General features: G+C 48.4%; 1 protein-coding gene across 1 annotated transcript; it reads left to right on the top strand.

The window, feature by feature from the left end:
- Positions 1-551: 551 nt before the first annotated feature.
- CLDN15 (claudin 15) lies at positions 552-17187 on the top strand. Its single transcript, XM_063137930.1, has 5 exons — positions 552-1035; positions 12741-12905; positions 14369-14450; positions 16136-16246; positions 16483-17187. Exons 1-5 carry the CDS (start codon positions 819-821, stop codon positions 16604-16606), a joined length of 699 nt encoding a protein of 232 aa, XP_062994000.1. The 5' UTR covers positions 552-818; the 3' UTR covers positions 16607-17187.
- The last annotated feature ends 5037 nt before the right edge of the window (positions 17188-22224 follow it).

The following is a 22224-nucleotide window of genomic DNA, read 5'->3' as shown; positions in this document are numbered from 1 at the left end:
AGAGAGAGAGAGAGAGAGAGAGAGAGAGAGAGAGAGAGAGAGAAGGGGTGGGTGAGAGGGAGAGTTGGGGAAATGAGGCAAATGAGAGAGGAAAAGGACAAGGTAATTCATAGAAGAGGGGGGGGGAGACACATGCATGCATGCATGCACCCACCCAACCACCCCACACTCTTTCACGCACGCATGCACACACGAGTGGGGAGACTTCAGGGGAGGGGGACATTGAAATAACTGTGTGTGAATGGTGGACCGTGTGGGTGGGCACATGAGCCAGTGGGCTTGTGTGGCACCTTGCCCCAAAGATCACTGTCTGAGCATGAGCTCACAAGTGCCGCTCAGTTTCTCTTCGCTCCCCCCCCCCCCGTCATACCAATTGAGAAGCACTAAAAAATCTGGAGGGGAGGGAGGGAGAGAGAGAGAGAAAGGGGGGAGTGCTGCCTGCACCCCGCCCCCTTCCCGCCCCCCGTCGCTGTCTTCCCCACAACACCCACCCAACAGCACCTGCCCTCTGGCTGCCTCCTCCTCCTCCTCCTCCTCCCACCCCCCCCCATTCCCGTTAGAGGGTGGACTTTGGTCCAGAGGATGACGTCGCGAGGAGGGGGGGCTGCCGCCGCCTCTGTCTTTACCTGCCAGTCCAGCCCGCCCCGTCCCAAAGGAAACTCGAGGAGAATCTTCGGTCACACTAGCGCCTGGAAGCCGTCCGTCGCTGCGGAGTCGCTTTCTTCCTCTGCCCGCCCGCCCAGCACACCTCTGCTGCGTCCACCACCTTTCTCCTCCTTAACAGCATCAGCAGCGCCGCCGCCGCCGCCGCCGCCACCATGTCCGTGTTGCTGGAGACCGTGGGCTTTTTCATGGCGACCATCGGCTGGGGCATGCTGGCGGTGACCCTGTTCAACAGCTACTGGAGGGTCTCCAGCGTCTCTGGCAACGTGATCACCACCTCCACCATCTTCGAGAACCTGTGGCAGAGCTGCGCCACCGACTCCACCGGTGTCTTCAACTGCTGGGAGTTCCAGTCGTTGCTCGAACTGCCAGGTAAGTGGGGCACCGAGGGGTGGTGAGCGGAGAGGGGGGCGCACGAAGAATGGGATCGGGGGCGTGTGTGATTGCTCTCCGATCGCCCCCTTTCAGGGCAGGGCAAGGCAGCTGGACGGAAGGCGGGCAGGACAAAACGAACGCAGTGGTAGCTTCTGAATGGCCGTAAGAGCAGAAGGACATCAGAAGCGCCAGGCTGGATCAGACCGAGGGTCCATCTAGTCCAGCACTCTGTTCACACAGGGGCCAACCAGCTTTCGACCAATAAAGCACGACATGGCGCAACAGCACCCTCCCACCCATGTTCCCCAGCAACTCTTGCATTATAGACTTACTGCCTCTGATGCAGGAGGTAGCACATAGCCATCAGGGCTAGTAGCCATTTGTTGCCTTCTCCTCCAGGAAAGTATCCAACCCCCTTTGAAAGCCATCCAAATTGGTGGCCATCACTACGTCTTGTGGTAGTGAGTTCCGTAATTTAATTATGTGCTGTGTGAAGAAGTACTTCCTTTTATTTGTCCTGGATCTCCCACCAATCAGCTTCATGGGATGACCCCGGGTGCTAGTATTTTGAGAGAGGGAGAAAAATGTCTCCCTATTCACATTCTCCACACTATGCATAGTTTTGTACCCCTCTGTCATGTCTCCCCTCAGCCTCCTTTTCTCCAAGCTCAACGATCCCAGCCCTTGTAAGGATGTACAGGGATTCTGAACCGTCCCCTGCGATGCATCAACGCCAGGGAGAGGCTGGCAGGTTGCATAGAGAGAATCAGTGTTTCTTTTTTAAATAATAAAAAAATCAGTTTCCAAGGGTGCAACAGTGGGAGGCTGGTGACTCCGATGCCAGTGGGACGGTAAATCCGCTCTGGGTTCCAGTCGGAACCAGTCAGAACTCAGCTCTCTGAGGTGCTTCAGTTCTGACTGCAATCCAGAGCAGATTCATCACCCCACTGGTGTCGGAGTTACCAGCCTCCCACTGTGGTGCGATCCTACGGATGTTTAGACAGGACTGGACTGTCTGAGGAATGCTGGGAGTTGTAGCGCTTTTTTTCGGTCTATGCATGCCTAGGATTGCACCCTTATTCGGGCGGTCTCCTTCGTTTTCCTACCTCTTGTGCATAGAATCATAGAATAGTAGAGTTGGAAGAGGCCTCTAAGGCCATCAAGTCCAACCCCCTGCTCAATGCAGGAATCCACCCTAAAGCATCCCTGACAGATGCTTGTCCAGCTGCCTCTTGAAGGCCTCTAGTGTGGGAGAGCCCACAACCTCCCTAGGTAACTGGTTCCATTGTCGTACTGCTCTAACAATGAGGAAGTTTTTCCTGATGTCCAGCCGGAATCTGGCTTCCTGTAACTTGAGCCCATTATTCCGTGTCCTACACTCTGGGAGGATTGAGAAGAGATCCTGGCCCTCCTCTGTGTGACAACCTTTTAAAAAGTTCCTTCTTCTTGCTGGTTCTTTGGCATAAGGAAAGTACCTGCTACAATGAAATCCCATGTGATGCAGCCACACACCTCCACGGTGTGTGTGTGTGTGTGTGTGTGTGTGTGTGTTTTCCACACTTCATAGTGCCTCTGGGTATCCCAGAATAATTTCTCTCCCACTCTCCGCACCTGCTACTTCCCATGGAGGCTGGCAGCTCCGACGACAGTGGGGCTGCGATTCCACTCAGGGCTTCGATTAACCAGCCAGAGCTCTGAAGGAACTACCCGAAGTGCTGGATCTATTTTGGGGGTGGGGGAGGGATGGGGTTCAGCACCTTGGGTAGCTCCTTTAGAGTTCTGACTAAGACCCAGAGCAGATTCACTGCCCCACTAAAATAGGAGTCACCAGCCTCCATTGGCTACAATCCTTATATTTTCACCCACCCACATAGACTGCAATGCTAGTCAAACAAATGTGGAGGGGGGGGGGAAGGGTAGCATTGATTGTGTTTCTCCACACACACACACCCCCCAGAGTCCTTCCCCTTCTAAAGTATACCTTCTCCCCATTGAACCTGCAGCACAGGTGATTCCTTCTTCCCTGACTTGCTCCTCCACTTCTTTCCTCCTGCCTGGTTCTTGATCTCTCTCTCTCTCTCTCTCTCTCTCTCTCTCTCTCTCTCTCTCTCTGTGTGTGTGTGTGTGTGTGTGTAAGATTCTCATTTTTAAATGAAGCCTAGGGACAGACCTGCCTGGAACTGGTCATTCCATCTCCTCTGGAGACGCTAGCTGGATCCAAAATTCCAAAAGTTGGTGGTTATTCAGTGGGCAGATTAAACCGCTTTGCACACACTCAGAGGTGCTCTTTTAGTTGTTGGGATCTTCTGCAGCAAATCCTTCGTCTGGGGAACGGAGTGGTGAGTCCTGCCAGGGGAACCTAAGGACGTCCCTGGGAGAAAGTGTCAAGTTAGCAAGCCCTGTGGCCAGTTGAACTATGTATTCTGTTAGCCCATAACTGCCTAAATTGAGCCAAAAGTCAGCTGAGGATCATGATATGAATGCTTGGGTTCATCTCTGGGATATACAAAATCATAACGAACATTCGTCTGAGCATACACAGAGTGATCTTCAGTATTCGAGGCAATAAGCCTGCGTGCACCACTTGCTGGGGAACATGGATGGGAAGGTGCTGTTGCACCGTGTCCTGCCTTGTTGGTCCCTGGCCGATGGCTGGTTGCCCACTGTGTGAACAGAGTGCTGGGCTAGATGGACCCTTGGTCTCATCCAGCATCAGGGCACTTCTGATGTTCTTATCTTTTACCAGTGAGTAGCCACAGACAGTTCAGAGGACAGGGCTTCCATGTACGCTTGAGACTTTCTATTACTTCTTTCAGTTAAGATTTGGCACAATCCTATCCCTTTTCTGGGTATCTTTAATAGCTGCACAGTGGGCAGATATTCAACAGATAAAGTTTCCCCACTGCATAGATCTACCTGTTGAATTTCTGAAGGCACAAGAGAACAGTAGGAAATCTTCTTTCCCTTCCCAAGTTGAGTACGGTTGTGTGAACAGACTTCCTTTACTATCTGGGAAAAGAGATCCTTGGGGCTTCATTTGCATCGGATCAGCCCTTAGACTTAGTTTTCGCAGCCAAGACTCAATCGTGAACCATGTGACATTGCGATAAAGTGTTCTGGGGCATGTGCAGAGTGCAGTTTTCCCACTACAGCAAAGCAGCCCATCACCACCACCACTCACCCACACATCTAGTATTGGGGTGAGGCTGTTTCTTCCAGGCTGGACAGAGAGCCATCATACTGTATATAGGAAGCAAAACAGACCATGGATGCGAATTGTGAGCATTTCTTATAATACCCTGCGGGGGACAGTGATGAGCAAAGATCTGATCGCTGATGGAAAACAGTTAAGAATGCCAGCAAAAAGCCTCCTGGCTTTAACTGTGTCCCCACATGCCAAAGGGTTTGTTGATGTAGTCAGCATCCTGGTCAGGTGTTTGCAGAAGCTTTCTGCTAGTTGCAAAGTTTCAAAAACAGCTGTGTGCCAACTGCCACATGGGTGAAATCCTGAAATCCCAGGCTCAAGGATTAGGAGGGTTGTATGCAGTGAGAGGTTGCCAGCTTTTCAGCTAGACTCTCTAGCTGTGCCACAATCATGGCTTAACACTGTAAGAGTTGCCTGCCCTCCAACAGTTCTCATGAATGCCCCTGTCCTGCACATGCACAATTATTTCATAGCGCAGAAGGTCCTATCAGCTGGATGTATTAATTTGCTCTGCAATAGCCTCTCACGCACTACTTTAAAAGCGAAGAGAGAATTTTAATTCCTTTTTTTGGGGTGGTGATAGGAGGGGGGCTGTCCAGGCAAAGCAAGCTGTTGGTAGTAGATGGTCCTGTGTGTGGGGAGGGCCTTGTTCCTTGGTTCCGTCTTGGGAGGGCATCTCTTACCAAGTGCATCATGGGAAGGCAGGAGTGGCCATCCCCTGCTCTAATGGTGCTGCTAGTTTTGAATGTGGTTCTTTGTGTATCGATATAAAACTGAATTGGCCTACAGTATATTATCAACTGTTCAAAACAGAGAGCTCAGCTGCTGCAATTTCTGAAATGAGAGGCCGTGCTACAAACGGGATGCTTTAGTGTTTATAAGAAAATAGGAAATAGGTCACGTTGGAGCAGAAGAAAGTCCTATTTAATCAAGCACCCAGTTCCCACAATGGCCAACCAGATACCTGAATGGGAAGTCCGCAAGCAGGACATGGGCACAATTTAGTAACATCCTCTTCCTGTTCCCCAGCAAATGGTATTCAGTGGTGCACTGTCCCTATTACTGGAAATAATACAAAGCCATCATGATTAGGAGCCATGGATAGCCTTATCCTCCATATATGTGTCTGGTCCCTTTTTAAAGGCGTCCAAGATGGCGGCCATCATTACATCTGTTGGTAGTGAATTCCATAGTTTGACTCTGCGCTGTGTGAAGACGTTCTTCCTTTTACCTGTCCTGAATCTTCTATCATTCAGCTTCATGGGATGACCCTGGGCTCTAATATTATGGGGGAAGTAGAAAATCGTCTCCCTATTGAATTTCTCCATACCACACATGATTTAGCAAAACCTCTATCATGTAGGGTGACCAACTGTCAGGATTTCCCCGGATTTGTCCTGGTTTTTGTTCTTTCCATGGTGTCAGGGGGGATTTTCTATAATTTTCAATAATGTCCTGGAATGACACACCTTCCCCTTTAAGGCTGCCATTAGCATGGCAGGAGGGAATGACATGCTTTCTTGAGGCACATCATTCCCCTCACCCCGAGCTCCAATTGAGGTCTTAAAGGGGAAAGTGGATCATTCGTGGACATTATAGAAAAGGCCCCAATTGGAGTGGATGGTGGTGGTGCAGAATGAAATCCTTTCCCCTCCTCCACTCCAATCAGGTTCTTTAAGGTGGCGGGGGAATAAAGTACCTTCTGCAGGACTCAGAAAGCTGCTTCCCCACACACACACTAGGTGTCCTCTTTTTTGGTTTCCCAAATATGGTCACCCTACTATCATGTCTCTCCACTCAGCTCCATTCTAGCCTTTTCCTGCCTGGTCACTGAGGTCATCCGAGGGTCTGCTCCTGGTGGTCCCACATAGATCCATCCGCCGACTGGAGTCCACCAGGGGAAGAGCCTTCAGTGTGGTGGCTCCCCTCCTATGGAATTCCCTGCCTCTGGAGGTTAGGCAGGCTCCAAAATTGTACTCCTCTTGGCGCCTCCTGAAAACATCTTTATTCCAGGAAGCCTTTCCTTAATATGCAGCCTTGAGTCTCGGTATTTGCTTCTATTAAAATCTGTTTTAAGTGTTTTATTCTGTTTTCCTTTTCATTTTATTTTGTACACTGCTCTGAAATTTTCAATGGGGAGCGGTATATAAATATTGTAAATAAATAAATAAATAAATAAATAAATAAATAAATAAATAGACCCAAATACTGCAAACCTTTCCTTATAACGGAATTACTCCAGCCCCTTGATCATTTTGCTTACCCCTTTCTGGCCACAGCTAGACCTAAGGTTTATCCTGGGATCATCCAGGGTTCGCCCCTGCCTGAGCCCTGGATCCCCTGTGTGTCACCTAGGTGAACAGGTTTGACCCCTGGACGATCCAGGGATAAACCTTAGGTCTAGCTGTGGCCTCTGTCTCTTTTCTGGCTCTACAGTACCCTTTTTGAGGTGCAGCAAACAGAACTGTACACACAGTTCTTCAAATGTGGTTGCACTGTTTCTGTTTACATGTTCACTGTAAATAAAATGTCTCCAACAAAACAGGGATAACACATAGACAGCGCTTTACCAGGGACAGTGACTGCAAAGCAGGGACTGTCCTGTGGTAAATAAGAAAAGCTGGATGGTATGGAATTTGCAGGCGAAATGGAAAGAAATGTTATCTTTCCCTCTATTTTCGATGGGCAGAGGTGAGTGCCGTTGCTCATTTAACCAAAATGGCACCATCCATTTACAGTCTTGATAGCAGCAGGCTTGGGGAGACCTCCAGGCTTGCAAAAGATAACCATGGCTCAGCAATGCTTAACTTGGCTCAGCAATACTACAAACGAGAAGGATCTTGGAATTGTTGTCGATCACAAGCTGAATATGAGCCAACAGTGTGATGTGGCTGCAAGAAAAGCAAATGCTATTTTGGGCTGCATTAATAGAAGTATAGCTTACAAATCACGTGAGGTACTGGTTCCTCTCTATTCGGCCCTGGTTAGGCCTCATCTTGAGTATTGCGTCCAGTTCTGGGCTCCACACTTCAGGAAGGACGCAGATAAGCTGGAGCATGTTCAGAAGAGGGCAACCAGGATGATCAGGGGTCTGGAAACAAAGCCCTATGAAGAGAGGCTGAAAGAACTGGGCATGTTTAGCCTGGAGAAGAGAAGAGTGAGGAGAGAAGACATTATAACATTCTTTAAGAACTTGAAAGGTTGTCACACAGAAGAGGGCCAGGATCTCTTCTCAACCATCCCAGAGTGTAGGACATGGAATTATAGGGTCAAGGAAGCCAGATTCTGGCTGGACATCAGGAAAAATGTCCTGAGTGTTAGAGCAGGATGACATAAGAACATAAGAAGTGCCCTGCTACAACAAACCAGGGGTCCATTTAGTCCAGCACTCTGTTCATACAGTGGCCAACCAGCCATTGGCCAGGGACCAACAAGGCAGGACATGGTGCAACAGTATCCTCCCACCCATGTTCCCCAGCAACTGGTGCATACAGGCTTACTGCCTCGAATACTGGAGACAGTACACAACTATCAGGGCTAGTAGCCATTGACAGCCTTCGCCTCCAGGAATTTATCCAACCACCTTTTAAAGCTATCCAAATTGGTGGCCATCACCACAGCTTACAATAGTGAATTCCATCATTTAATTATGCGCTGTGTGAAGAAGGACTTCCTTTTATTTGTCCTGGATCTCCCACCAATCAGCTTCATGGGATGGCCCAGGGTTCTAGTATTTTGAGAGAGGGAGAAAATAGAACCAATAATCTATAATCTTTCCTATAAGTTTCCTATAGGGTTTATATTCTGTCTTATCGTGCTGTACTTTGTGGCTTTAATTGCTGTGAACTGTCCTGAGAGTTTTGGCTATTGGGCAGAATAGACATGTGATAAATAAATTAAAAAATCATAAATAACACTGGGACAGGAGATGGGATGGGACTGAAGACAGCAGTGGTGGCCACAGATGGGTCAATACTAGAATCCAGGCCAGAGGAGTGTTGCTCTGGTTCCGGAGGCTGCAAACAATGGCAAAAGCCTGCTGGTTGCTTCCTTGTTTATTTTCACTGTCATGTCTCCTCCAGCACAATGAGGCTTTTCTTTTCCCCTTCACAAAGAGATGGAATTGAAGCAGAAACCGTTCTGGAGGGGTGGTGAGTGCAGATCGAGGCCTATGAGAAGTGCCTAGAAATGCATCGGTTTGGGGCCCTTGTCATGTTCCAGGAGTTAGAGTGACCCTATGGAAAGGAGGACAGGGCTCCTGTATCTTTAACAGTTGTAAAGAAAAGAGAATTTCAGCAGGTGTTATTTGCATGCATGCAGCACCTGGTGAAATTCCCTCTTCATCATAACAGTTAAAGCTGCAGAGGGCCTGCCCTCTTTTGTATCTGGTCACTCTAGTATAGTTCCTACTGTTGTGATGGAGAGGGAATTTCACCAGGTGCTGCATGCATACAAATGACACCTGCTGAAATTCTCTTTTCTATATAACTGTTAAAGATACAGGAGCCCTGTCCTCCTTTCCATAGGGTCACCCTACAGGGGTGCCATAAAAGCAGGAATTTAGGGCTGAGGCCGAAAGCTCCACTTGAAGGAATGAGCAGGACAGCCCCCAAATGGAGCAGGGCTGGCTTACCATGATTTTAATTAAGTGAAGTAATTCACATCCTAATCTAAAGAGGGGCCCCTCGTAAGACCACTAGGTGAAATCCAACATGTCCTCCTTAGAGCAGTCCCACTAAAGTGAATGGGATGTACGTTAGTCATGACTAACCTAAGTCCCATTTATTCCAATTAGTCTACCCTAGGTAGGACTAACGTTGGATTTTACCCATTATGTCCAGAGTCTAAAATTATTTAACTACAGCCTTGCAAGGCTCAGCTCTCTCTAGAAGTTAAATTGTCTGTTTGTATCTGTCTGGCCATGTGTGTGTGTAGGATAACCTTTCCGAACATGGTGCTCACCAGATGTTTTGGACTACAGCCCCCATGGCCATGGATTGTAGTCAAAAACTTCTGGTGGGCGCCATGTTGGAGAAGGAAGGCTGGAATCCTCAGTTACCTGGGAGGACGTCCCATTGCACTCAGTGGGACTTACTTCTGAGTAGGGATTGCACAGTGGGGCAAGCAGAGAGTGCACATCTGGATGAGGTTCAGATGGATATCAATTTTTCGGACCGCAAGGTTTTGCTAGGATTGTTTCAACCTAAAGAATAAAAATCCCTTCTTGGTCTTTGAAACAGAGCAAGAGAAACTATTGTAAATGCAGGCAGCAGATGTACAACTGCCTTCATCAGCATTTTATTTATTTATCTTAAAGATTTCTACAACACTTAGTATGGCAAAGACAGAATTGCTTGTTTTTCCTCCTAAACCTTCTCCCCATCTTTCATTCTCTCTTACCGTCAATGATGTTACACTTACTCCAGTCAAGGAAGCTCGTAGTCTTGGCTTTATATTTGACTCCTCACTCTCCTTTATTCCTCATATTGAGGCAGTAGCTAAGTCCTGTGGGTTTTTCCTATATAATATTGCCAGGATTCAATCATTTTTGTCTGTTTCTTCTGCCAAGACTCTTGTTCATGCATTGGTTATTTCTCGGTTGGACTACTGCAACCACCTTCTCTCTGGCCTTCCTTCTTCTCACATCAGTTCGTTGGTTTCTGTCCACCACGCTGCCACTAAGATCATCTTCTTGGCTCGCCGCTCTGACCATGTTACTCCACTTCTGAAATCTCTTCATTGGCTTCCAATTCACCTCAGAGTCCAATATAAACTTCTTCTGTTGAAATACAAAGCTTTTCACAGTCTAGCTCCTTCCTCTCTTTCCTCTCTCATCTCACACTATTGCTCCGCTCGTGCTCTTCGCTCCTCAGATGCCATGTTTCTCGCCTGCCCAAGGGTCTCTACTTCCCTTGCTCGGCTTCGTCCATTTTCTTCGGCTGCCCTTACGCCTGGAACGCTCTTCCGGAACATTTGCGAACTACAAGTTCAATCACAGATTTTAAAGCTCAGCTAAAAACTTTTCTTTTTTCTAAAGCTTTTAGAACTTGATTTTGATCTTACTTTTATCTTGTTAGTTTTACTCTCCTCTGTGCCTGTTTGGTGCATTCTCTTCACTTTCTTATTGTTTTCTTATGATTCTATTAGAATGTAAGCCTATGCGGCAGGGTTTTGCTATTTTATTGTTTTACTTTGTACAGCACCATGTACACTGATGGTGCTATATAAATAAATAAATAAATAAATAAATAATAACAACACTCTTCAGTGGAGTTTCTACAACAGTTTACAAAATCATTATAAAATATGCTTTTAAAAAACCATAACATGTTAAAAATACACACACACACACACACACACATATCAGGTCCATGAGGAGAATAAAGAACAAGCCAGAGAGAATAAAGTTGTCTTTGTCTGGCACTGAAAGAATGATCATATAGGAGCAAAAGGTTTTTCTCTGTGGAGAGAATTCAAGGGTGCCACCACAGAGAAGTCTCTTTCTTTCTCTGGTCATCACCTGCCTTGCCTCAAGATGGTTGGGATACCTGGAGGAGAACCTTTGAGATGAGCTCAGTGTATGGGCAGGTTGCTATGGGAGTAAGCATTCCTCCAGCCATATAGGACTTTTAAAAGTAAGCACAGAGCAACAGTACTTTGAAGTGTATTTGAAAATGGACTAGAAGACAGTGAAGATATTGTAGTACCAGCAAGGTATGTTCCCACTGACCAGTTCCAATCTACAGCCTAGTGGTTGCATTTTGACCTAGCTCAAATTCTTGAATAGTCTTCAAAGGCAGCCCCCATGTACAAAGCATGACTGTACTCAATGCTAGATGTCACCAGAACTTGGATAACTTTGGCTAGGCTCAAGTTTGGTCCAAGAACAGATGGTCCTATTTTCACCTGTGAAATGTTCGACGGTGTAAGTATCTCAGGTGTGAACGTAGCCAGAGTTGGCCTTACCATGGAATAACCTGTAGCATGAGCTTTTGGGTGGCAAATTCCTGCGTAAGAGATCATTTTGTGCATGCAGCCTCCAAGCTGATTGGTGGGAGATCCAGGACAAATAAAAGGAAGTACTTCTTAGCACAGCGCATAGTTAAATTACGGAACTCACTGCCGCAAGATGTAGTGATGGCCACCAATTTGGATGGCTTTAAAAGGGGGTTGGATAAATTCCTGCAGGAGAAGGCTATCCATGGCTACTAGCCCTGATGGTTATGTGCTACCTCCAGCATCCAAGGCAGTGATCCCGTGGGCTCCAGTTGCTGGGGAACATGGGTGGGAGGGTGCTGCTGCACCATGTCCTGCTTTGTTGGTCGACAGCTGGTTGGCCACTGTGTGAACAAAGTGCTGGGCTAGATGGACCCTTGGTCTGATCCAGCAGGGCTCTTCTTATGTTCTTAACTCTGTGTGCCTTTTAAAAAATGGAGATGTGCCAAAAAAAGAAAAGCAAGAAAAACAAACACAAAAGAGAGGGCATTTTGAAAAGCACTGGTGGTGTTTATTTGCTTATGAGATGTGTAACAATGTTATCAACGTGGGTCAAACAGCCATCACTCTTCAATACAGAAAGGTAAAGGGATTTGTGGTTTTGGCATGCACAGGTAGTACACAGGCCCGTTCTCATTGTTTGCAACACCAGCTAGAGATAGTGCGGTGGGCCGCAATATCCTGTGCTCTGAAACACTCCCTAAATAACACCCTTCCTCTGAACCTTAGCTTATTTTTTTTAAGACTGGGGACAGGGGGAAATGGTGCCCTCCCTCTAGAGCCTGTTGCTTGATGCGACTGCTTCATGTGCCTCTGTGGTGAGGCCGGCCCTATTTTCAGGATCGACTTCTTGGCTGTGTTGAAAGCTCCGGTCGAGACAGTATTGATCAGCATAGGCGTGCACAAGGGGCGTGCTGGGGGTGCCCAGGCACACCCTAATGTCTCAAGCAATAAGCATCAAATTGAGGGGTGTGTGTCTTTGAGTAGTGATCTAAAGGGGGATCTGGACATAGCAGGAACGGTCCTCTGGCTGCTGGCTGCCTGCTCCACCACCACACTGAAGAACCTCTGCTTTGAGAAAGTACTATTGCTCCCAGCAGCAGGGAACAAAAAGGAATTACTCTGCCAGGAGCTTCTCTGCCTGGACCCATGCTTCAAAGAGGCAAGGAGCCCCCGCCCCCGAAGGCTAATATCCCCTCATAAGCCCCTCTTCCGGCCAGTGTCACCACAATGCCCCACAATGCCCCACCAGTGTCTCCTCATCCCTCCACCCCAACTGTAACAGTCCTCCTGCAGTCAGGCAAGCCGAACGCAGAGAAGGGAATCAGTGTCTACAGTGTTTAATAAATAAATGAATAAAAATAATTGTCCTTTATGATTGAGTATTCAATAAAAGTTTGCCTTTAAAAATAATAATCCCTGGGTGCACCTCTTAACGAAACGTGCTGCGCACACCTACGTTGATCAGTTGGGTTCACGGCTCTCCCTTTCCGCTCTCTAGCGTATCTGCAAGCTTCCCGGGCCCTCATGATCAGCGCTTTGGTGCTGGGCTTCTTAGGGATTGTCTCCAGCATGCTGGGGCTTCAGTGCACCAAGGTGGCAGACGACAACCCCAACGTGAAGGCAAAGATGGCTATTCTCGGAGGCTGTATGTTCGTCCTGGCAGGTAAGTGAAGCATAGTGGGACCTTTGTGGGGGGAATAGCAGAGGAAATGCTGACAAATGTTTAGGGTTGCTAGATTCAAAGCCAAGGAACATTCACCTGCCTTTAAATCACCCAACGTAGCAGGGGAGGGCATTTCATAGAATCATAGAATAGCAGAGTTAGAAGGGGCCTACAAGGCCATCAAGTCCAACCCCCTGCTCAATGCAGGAATCCACCCTAAAGCATCCTTGACAGATGGTTGTCCAGCTTCCTCTTGAAGGCCTCTAGTGTGGGAGAGCCCACAACCTGCCTGGGTAACTGGTTCCATTGTCATACTGCTCTAACAGTCAGGAAGTTTTTCCTGATGTCCAGCTGGAATCTGGCTTCCTTTAACTTGAGCCTGTTATTCCATGTCCTGCACTCTGGGAGGATCCTGGCCCTCCTCTGTGTGACCACCTTTTAAGTATTGGAAGAGTGCTATCATGTCTCCCCTCAATCTTCTCTTCTCCAGGCTAAACCTGCCCAGTTCTTTCAGTCCCTCTTCATAGGGCTTTGTTTCCAGACCCCTGATCATCCTGGTTGCCCTGCCTATTCTGTCCCCAGCCCTCTTGTCCATCCCTGCTTCTTCTGCTTGCTGTGTGGCATCCCTGAAACAGACACTTTGCTGCCTGGAGCAGAACAGAAAATGGCGCTCCGAACCCATCAAGACAGGCAAACGCTAGTAGAGTACTTACGGAAAGAACTGTCAAAACGGGGAGCTGTCTTTCCATGCCAGTGAAAATATTTATGAAGCATGACACCCGTTTCCATTCAACCTTCAAGCTGATCTTCAGAATATTAAAAAAAATAAAATAACTGGCTGTGGTCACCTATGCTGTTTTTGCACAGCCAGGAACAATGAGGCCTAGGCTACCCAGTGTTTACTCCATACAAAACTATTTCAAGGGGGGAAATTGACTCGCTGGTTTGGCGGAAGAAGGCTGTGTCTTCTGGTGTCCGGAAAGTTCCCATTGTTTCTTTCCCATGAAGGATTTGCTCCGCTCTAATGTTGACTATTGGGTCAGGCACCTGTTTGCTCGACATAGGCATGCGCAAGGGGTGTGCCTGGTGTGCCCAGGCACCCCCTAATGTCTTGAGCAATAAGTAGCGATCCAGATGCAGTGGGAATGGTTCTCTGGCTGCTCTCCAGTGGCTCTGCCCTACACTGAAGAACTGCTGCCCCTGAGAGAGGACCATTGCTCTCTCCCGGGAGTCACACCTCCTCAGCCACTAAGCTTCTGCTGGGGCTTATGATACTTATGACTGAGTATTCAATAAATGTTCACCTTTTAAAAAGAAATAATTCCCTGGGTGCACACCCTAAAGAAATGTGCTGTGCACACCTATGTTGCTCAAGCTACCAAAGGCACCTCACCCCACACCCCCAGCTCACCTGGCTGCATGCTTCTCATCCCGATTAACTTTTCTTCTTTCACCTTGCACAGGTGTCTGTGGGATGGTGACCATTTCCTGGTACGCCTTCAATATCACCCGCGATTTCTTTAACCCGCTCTTTGTCGGCACGAAGTAAGTTTGCAAAGCAGTAGATGAGAGGGGTGTGGAGTCAAACAAAAAGAACGTTAACAATACTGAACTAGGGTGATGGAGCTAGTGATGCGTCTAGGCTGTTGGTGAATAGGTTGGTCTCATCTCGTCCCCCTCCTCTCCTCTTGCGTCATGTTAACCTCAACTCAACATGTTCATCTTGAACTTTCAAGCCCAAAGGGTGCAATCTTATGCATGTTTACATAGAAAAAAGTTAAGCTGGCTGGACAATGCTGGGAGTTGTAGGACTCCCCCCGCCCCGGTCTAGAATTGCACCAGAGATGGCTTGCGGTCTGGGTACTTGCATGTTCACTTTCTCTCCTAAGAATTTAAGATCTGCTTTGGAGGCGCTGTTCTGGGTCTCCCTGCATTCAGTGGTAAGGTGATCAGTGCCTTTTTAGTGGTAGCACCCACGGAATGCCATCCCTAGGCAGGTTTGGGAGGTGCCAACCATTTTATCTTTAGAAGATAGGTTCTTCCCATTAAAAATAAATACATCTGCAAGAGTTTTAACAGCCAGTGTGGTGTAGAAGTTAGAATGTTGTACTAGGACTGCAAAGACCATGGATGAGTCACTCTCTGCACATGTGCTCTCTGTCTCAATCTAGCCTACCTCACAGGGTTGTTGTGGTGGAGACTCCTACATGCTCTGCTTTAAGTGCATTGAAGGGAAAAGTGGGATATACATTAAATAAAACCCTGAGTTTAGTGGAGATTCTTCTATGCTTTGGACTGTGTTTTGCCACTGCTAGGTTAACTTCTTCTTCTTCTTCTTCTTCTTCTTCTGATGTTAAAGACAGATAAATAGATCCTTCATTTAAGGAGCTTTCAATCTACATTTCAACAATAGGGAAGATAATAACAAAAAAGAGAAGAGGAAAAGAAGAGACTCTGTGTATTCAAAAACCACCCCACATCTCTTGGCCTTAACACAGCCTTTCCCCACCTGGGGTCCTCCAGTTGTGTTGGACTACAGCTCCCAGCATCCCCAGTCAGCCTGGCTGGGGATGCTGGGTGTTGTAATCCAATGTATCTAAAGGGCCCCAGGTAGGGGAAAGTCCCTTTAACAACAATACATTTTATTCAGCAAGAGTAAACTTTATTCAGTCCAGTCACACTTACTCTCAGCTAATCATCTGGACGGGATTGAATGCTTATTGCCCCCTCTGGTAGCTTTAGACCAGCCTTCCTCAACCTGGGGCGCTCCAGATGTGTTGGACTACAACTGGGGCATTCTGGGAGATGCAGTCCAACACATCTGGAGCGCCCCAGATTGAGGAAGGCTGCTTTAGACGAAGTACTCTTGGCCCCTGCATATTACAGAGGCGAGAGTAACGGATTTTGAACCAGGGTTTAACTGGGTGTTGTGAACCGGCACCTGATTCTGTTGGTTTACAAAGCTGATTTTTTAATTTTATTTATTTATTTATTTTTATTTATTTATTGCATTTTTATATGGCCCAATAGCTGAAGCTCCCTGGGTGGTTCCCTGGGCAACAAAGAGGGTTAAAAATAAATCTCTCCCCTCCCCCCCATTTTGCATAGGACTTAGGTTTCTTCCCTCCTCGGGCGTTGACATCTGCCACAGCTAGTTAGATGGAAAGAAGATGCTTCCAAGGCATATTTACTGTGGGATGGTTTCTAAGGTCTCGTCTTTGGTTGCGCAGGTACGAAATCGGGCCTGCTCTCTACCTGGGCTGGAGTGCGTCGCTGCTGGTGATGATCGGGGGCGGCTGTTTGTTCACGTCGTGCAGGGCCCAATCATCGCAGGACAAGAGGTAAGAGCAGTGTTGGCTCCAGATCTTTATGGGGGGGGAGGGGGAGTCTTGATCTAGATGCCATCCGTGCCCCCTTTCCCCTCAGCGAGTCCACCTCCTTGGGTCCTGTTCCCCCCCTCCCCGCCCCAGCCATGACTTTTATCTCCCCAAAAAGTTCCCATTGCATGCACAACATTGAAATGTACTGGACGGCCACGCTGATGTCCCATCGCTTCTGCTTTTGTGTGTCTTGACAGTTACATGTATCCCTACAAGGCCTCCAAGAGCGCTGTGTCGGCCCCAGCCGCTGCCGTGCCCCGGCCTCGCATCGATTCCAACGCCAGCAGCGGTGGGAAGTATGGCAAGAACGCTTACGTCTGAAACCCCCCTCCCTCAAGAAAGACATTTTTAAGATGCATTTCTGGCAGCCTGGGAAGCTCTTACAGAGATGGCAAGTTACGGGCAGGGGGGTGGGGTGGGGTGACACACGTTCTCCTCGCCCTCTTGCTCCAGACATTGCTTGACGTCCCGATGATGCTAGGAACCGGATGGAGCCATCGATTCCGCCTTCCCGACCCTGACAGATGCTGCATGGTGTGAGGTTATTTATTGCCGAGGAGAGCTGTCTATACATATAACAATTTCGCCCTCTGTCTCTTGGGAGCCAACGTGCTGGTTTTTTGGTTGCCCTGGGTTCGGGAGTCGCTGATTTCGAAAAGGAAAGGTGTCAGGGCTCAGTCAAATCACATCCTTTCACCCGAGAGTCTTTCTCTGAAATCCTGTGTGTGGTTCATCACTGATCGGGGGGAGAAAAAATGCTTTTGAGAGCATGCTGACTGGATGGAGTTGATTTTTTATCATTATTATATTCCTATACTCCAGAGCTGAGAACCAGCATTGATACAAAGGAAGGGATCTGTACTCAAATTTGCTTGCAAATATTTAAAATGCTATTTTCCTAATATTACAGTGGTTTTGTGTGTTTCTTTCCCACACAGCCCCTTCCCTGATTGCTTGACCATGAGGTGGATGAGGAAATAGACGTCACTGTTTTGAATTGAGTGAGCTGATATTTAAACATGATTGCCTTTTGAACTTTAAGGCAGGGCTGGAAACCTGCAGCCTTCCAGTTGTTGTTGGACTACAACTCCCATCATCCCTGACCACTGGCCCTGCTGTCTGGGGCTGGTGAGAGTCCAATACCATCTGGAGGGTCACCGGTTCCCCACTCCTGCCTTAAAAATCCATCAACTTAGGCTGCTATCCTGCAAACACTTTCTGGGGAGTCAGGCTCATGGAAGGCCCTTACTTTTGAGTAGACATCCATAGGCATAAGCGGCCAGAACCTAGCTTCTTAAGAGAAAAATTCCCAAAACCACAGTAGGGCAATATCTTAAACAGGACTAACCAAAATGTCATTAAATATTGAGCAAGCCTTTAAGTTCCATAGAAGTTCTTCATCAGGTGTGACATTGAGCAAAATGAGTGTGGTAGGGAAGAATTCTGGAGAATCCAAGAGCTTGCTCACTGTGCTGTGGCATTTGGGTTGGTCCAGATAAAGGTATTCCCCATCTGTGAGTTTGAAAAGTTTTTTGATGGACCCACCCTGCTGCCTTTACTTTTTGAAGAAGTGTCCCATGAAGCCCAATTTCAAAAGCAAAACACGAGTGGTTGAAACATCAAAGGCAAATCCAGAGATCCTGTAGAATTTCAAGCAGGTGCCAAATTTGAGGTCTCGTTGAAAAACAAGCCAGGGTCTCTTTGAATTCCCATTCCTCAGCCCTGATTGCTAGTCTTAAGAGTTGATTGCCTTTTTTTGTCTCCGATTAAGGTGATTTGGATTTATCCAGCGCCCTCCAGATGTTTGGCTAACTGCTAGCCTGCCTGTTCAGAGCTGCCAGCTTTTTAGCCCTGCATTGTAGCTGCCAGTTTAACTGCAGCTTCCATGAACGGGGCTCAAGCTCACACTGCTGTTAGAGGCACTGCTACAGGAGCTGGTGGAAAAGTTGGCAACACTTAGCTGTTGAATTTTCCATGTATTCTACATTTCCTTACCTTGGCTGGACTACTGAAGCAGGGTAACAGGAATCCAGGAAGCTGCTTTATACTGAGACATGCCATTGGTCCATCTACACCAGTATCGCTGACACTTGACTGGCAAGTGTCTCTGTGGGGTTTCAGGCAGGCGTCCCCCCGCCCCCAGGTGAAAATTGTACCTGAGATCTTCTGCATGCAAAACTCTACACCTGGGCCACATCCCTCAAGTGAGAGTGAATTTGACCCCTAAGTTTTCTCTCTCCTTTTAAACTGTGTGTTCACTCTTTCAGAAGGGACGGCATTGCAGAGTGTAAGAGTGTGCATGTGTGGATGTATGCACAACCATCCCACACCACAGCGTGTGCAGAGTGACTGCTGCCCCCGTTGTCCATGCAAGTTGACCGGTTTGAGGTATGAGCGAAAGGACCCTGGGTTAACCTCCATTCCTGCAGGAAGGGAATTAAAATGCAGCCAATGGTGTGTAGGGACGCTTCCCATTTCAAGGTCTGACACACCAGCTGTTGAAATACCTCCCTGGGGTCTAGTTTAAAGAGAGTTCCACTCCTGACAGTTATGCACAAGGGGGTTAATCCTGTACCTAACCCTGGGCCTGTACAGAAAGTTCAAAAGCACCCCTTCTCAATGAGCTAAGTATTACTTGAAGACACTCAGCACGGAGACTGGCGAGTGGAACTTGGCCAACCTCCACCCAACATGCCTAGATTCCCACAGATAAGGAAATTTGAACTTTGCTGCGGCTTCGGGCAAAGAGTTTTTGTTCACTTGATGCTAAGAGGTACCACTCAAGGCTTTTTTTTAGAACAAAGATTCTGCTTGCATGTGACCTGTATGCAAAAAGCGCCAGCTTGCATGTTGCAGATTTTGTAGAAAAAGGAACATTGTTTGGAAATCGAATGGCCAACAGGCGCAGAGTAACTTAAACAAAACAGCATTCTGGAAGGAGGATTTCTGACAAACAGCACTGGCATCAAAGCTAGGCATGGTTGGGCAGTTGCTGTTGGGCCCCATTTCCAGCAGGCCCCCACTGAAAGAGCTCCCTGGAGATGCTTCTCCTCTACATCATTGCAACAGGCTTGTTCACCTGACTCTCACTCTGGTCTGGGCAATGATGGTGGGGTGGAGGAGGAGAGGCCATGGTCTACTTGCTCACTGGTTCTCTGCCCATCGAGCAAGACAGTGGTAGCAATGATGAGAAAGAGAAATAGGAGCTGGTGACGATGCCAGTGGGAAGGCAAGAGTTGCTGAGAGGGGGGACCCATTGAGGATGTCATTCCACCCACAAGGTCAAGTCCTACAGCCGAGTGCTTCTAAAATAACCACTTCGTTGGCGATGTCCCATGTGCGGAGCTTGTAACCTCAGAGGCACGCCCAGCCCCATTTTTTACCACACTATCGTGCACATTAAGAAACACCCCCCACCCCCCTTAGCATGTATAAAGCACTCGACCAGCCAAGGGTTCCTTCTTGCCATGCTCTGTAATCCTCACCACCCTGCAAGAAAGGACCAGTCTTCTCATCCTCCTATTGTGGAATCGCTAGAGGGAAGATGTGACGCAGGGCCACACAGACATCCTGCTTCATCACAGCTTGATTCTCTAAGCTACTGCACTATCCTAGTCCCGAAAGGTGAGAATGAACTTCTTACCTAAACAAGCAGTCTGATCCCTGGCCCTCCACTTGTGGCTGGACTTCAACTCCCATCAACCCCACCCAGCAGGGCCAATGTTCAGGGAGGAGAGCTGCAGCCCAACCAGAGGTTCCTCATTCTTGATACATGGAGGAAAGCCTTCTTGCAACACAGCTCCCAGATGGCACAAAAGCCTACCAGGCACGGTGTCAGGTAACCCTAGAAGCCTCTATCCCTCTACCTGGAAAAGGTCTAGTGCACCCCACACCTGTGCTGCATGTAGGCTTCTGGGCAGACTCTGCTCCCAACATGAAGGGTGGGAGGTTGGGAAGGGCATCCTCTTGTACCAGTACAGAGTACAAAATAGGGATGTGCTCCACTTCTAATCGGACCGGCGAATTAGAAGCGGAGCGGGGTGCTTCGCCTCCCCTTAAGGCGGAGGTGAAGAGGATTGGGGGGCCGGCGGATCGTGGTGAAGAGGATCGAGGTGAAGGCGGATCCTTTGCCTCGATCCGGAGCTCCTCCAGAAAGGTAAGTGGGGTTTACTGGGCCCTGCTGCTGTCGCCCATGCGGCGACAGCGGCAGGGCCCAGTAAACCCCCCCTCCTCTCCCTTACCTGCCTCCGTCCGCGGTCCCTCGGCTTCTTCAATTGAGCCCGCGGTTCAACCAGGAAGTCTGGGCCGCACTTGCGGCCCAGACTTCCTGGCTGAACTGCGGGCTCAATTGAAGACGCCAACGGACCGCAGACGGAGGCAGGTAAGGGAGAGGAGGGGGGGGTTTACTGGGCCCTGGGCGGCGACGGCGGCAGGGCCCGGTAAACCCCCCCCCGCCCTTCTCTCCCGGCCTTACCTGGCACCACTCCCCTCCACTGCGGAGCTCCGATTCGGAGCCGGAGCTCCGCGGCGAAGAGGAGAGGAGTATGGGCGGAGCGGGGCGATCCGAAATTTTCGGATCGGCCCGCGGGGCGGAGTGGGGGGGGCCGTGCACACCCCTAGTACAAAGTACACCTCTGATTTGCTTCCATTGGCTCACACAGAACTAGGCCTTGGATTATAGGGTGACCACAAGAAAAGGAGGACAGAGTTCCCAACAGTTGTATAGAAAAGGGGAATTTCAGCAGGTGCCATTTGTATGCACGCAGCACCTGGTGAAACTCCCTCTTCATCACAACAGTTAAAGCTGCAGGAGCCCTGCCCTCTTTTGTATCTGGTCACTCTAGTATAGCTCCTGCAGCTTTTAACTGTTGTGACGAAGAGGGAGTTTCACCAGGTGCTGCGTGCATACAAATGACACCAGCTGAAATTCCCCTTTTCAATAAAACTGTTAATAAAAGATACAGGAACCCTGTCTTCTTTTTCATACGGCCACCCTACTTGGAAGTAATTTCAGGATCCTTAGCACATACTAAGGGGAAGGCAATGGCAAACGACTCTGCTACAAAGTCTGCCAAGGAAACATCAGTGAAAGCAGGTGTACCTCTAGGAGTCAGTAATGACTCAAGTGCTTTGCACAAGAGGTTCCTTTCCTTTCCTTAGCCCATACAGGTTGTAGTTCAAAAAGAAGAGCACATTTACATTCTCTGAGTTTGAATGGCACAAAGTACAATACTGTGCATGTCCACTAAGAAGTAAGTCCAGCTGAGTTCAGTGAGACTTAACGCTCAGGTCCATGTATAGGATTGTAACCAAAGGACTGAATCTAGAAATGGACTCCCTGCCCCCATCTTCCTAAAAATGCTGTATAGAACAGGAAATGCTGTTGGATAGGGTGACCCTATGAAAAGGAGGACAGGGCTCCTGTATCTTTTAACAGTTGCATAGAAAAGGGACTTTCAGCAGGTGTCATTTGTATGCACGCAGCACCTGGTGAAATCCCCTCTTCATCACAACAGTGAAAGCTGCAGGAGCTATACTAGTGTGACCAGATACAAGAGAGGGCAGGGCTCCTGCAGCTTTCACTGTTGTGATGAAGAGGGAATTTCTCCAGGTGCTGCGTGCGTACAAATGACACCTGCTGAAAGTCCCTTTTCTATGCAACTGTTAAGATACAGGAGCCCCGTCCTCCTTTTCATATGGGCACCCTGCTGTTGGATGGGGTGAAGGACTTTTCTCTCGAGGAAGGCAAATCCTCGATCCAACCCAGTTAGTGTACTCTTGCTTTCAACCCGAATTAGGCCCAATCTACTTTCTCTGCTTCTGGACCAGTCCACAGAAGGGGACCAAGTGGGTGATGACCAGACAGGACCCTGGGCTGTGTGGGTCTGCTCTTGCTGCCTCAACCCTTGCCCTAACGGGACGGAAAAGAGCGTCAATGG

Source organism: Elgaria multicarinata, chromosome 11, assembly GCF_023053635.1.
Source record: "Elgaria multicarinata webbii isolate HBS135686 ecotype San Diego chromosome 11, rElgMul1.1.pri, whole genome shotgun sequence".
Lineage (NCBI taxonomy): Eukaryota > Metazoa > Chordata > Lepidosauria > Squamata > Anguidae > Elgaria > Elgaria multicarinata.
This window is presented reverse-complemented; position numbering and strand designations above follow the sequence as displayed.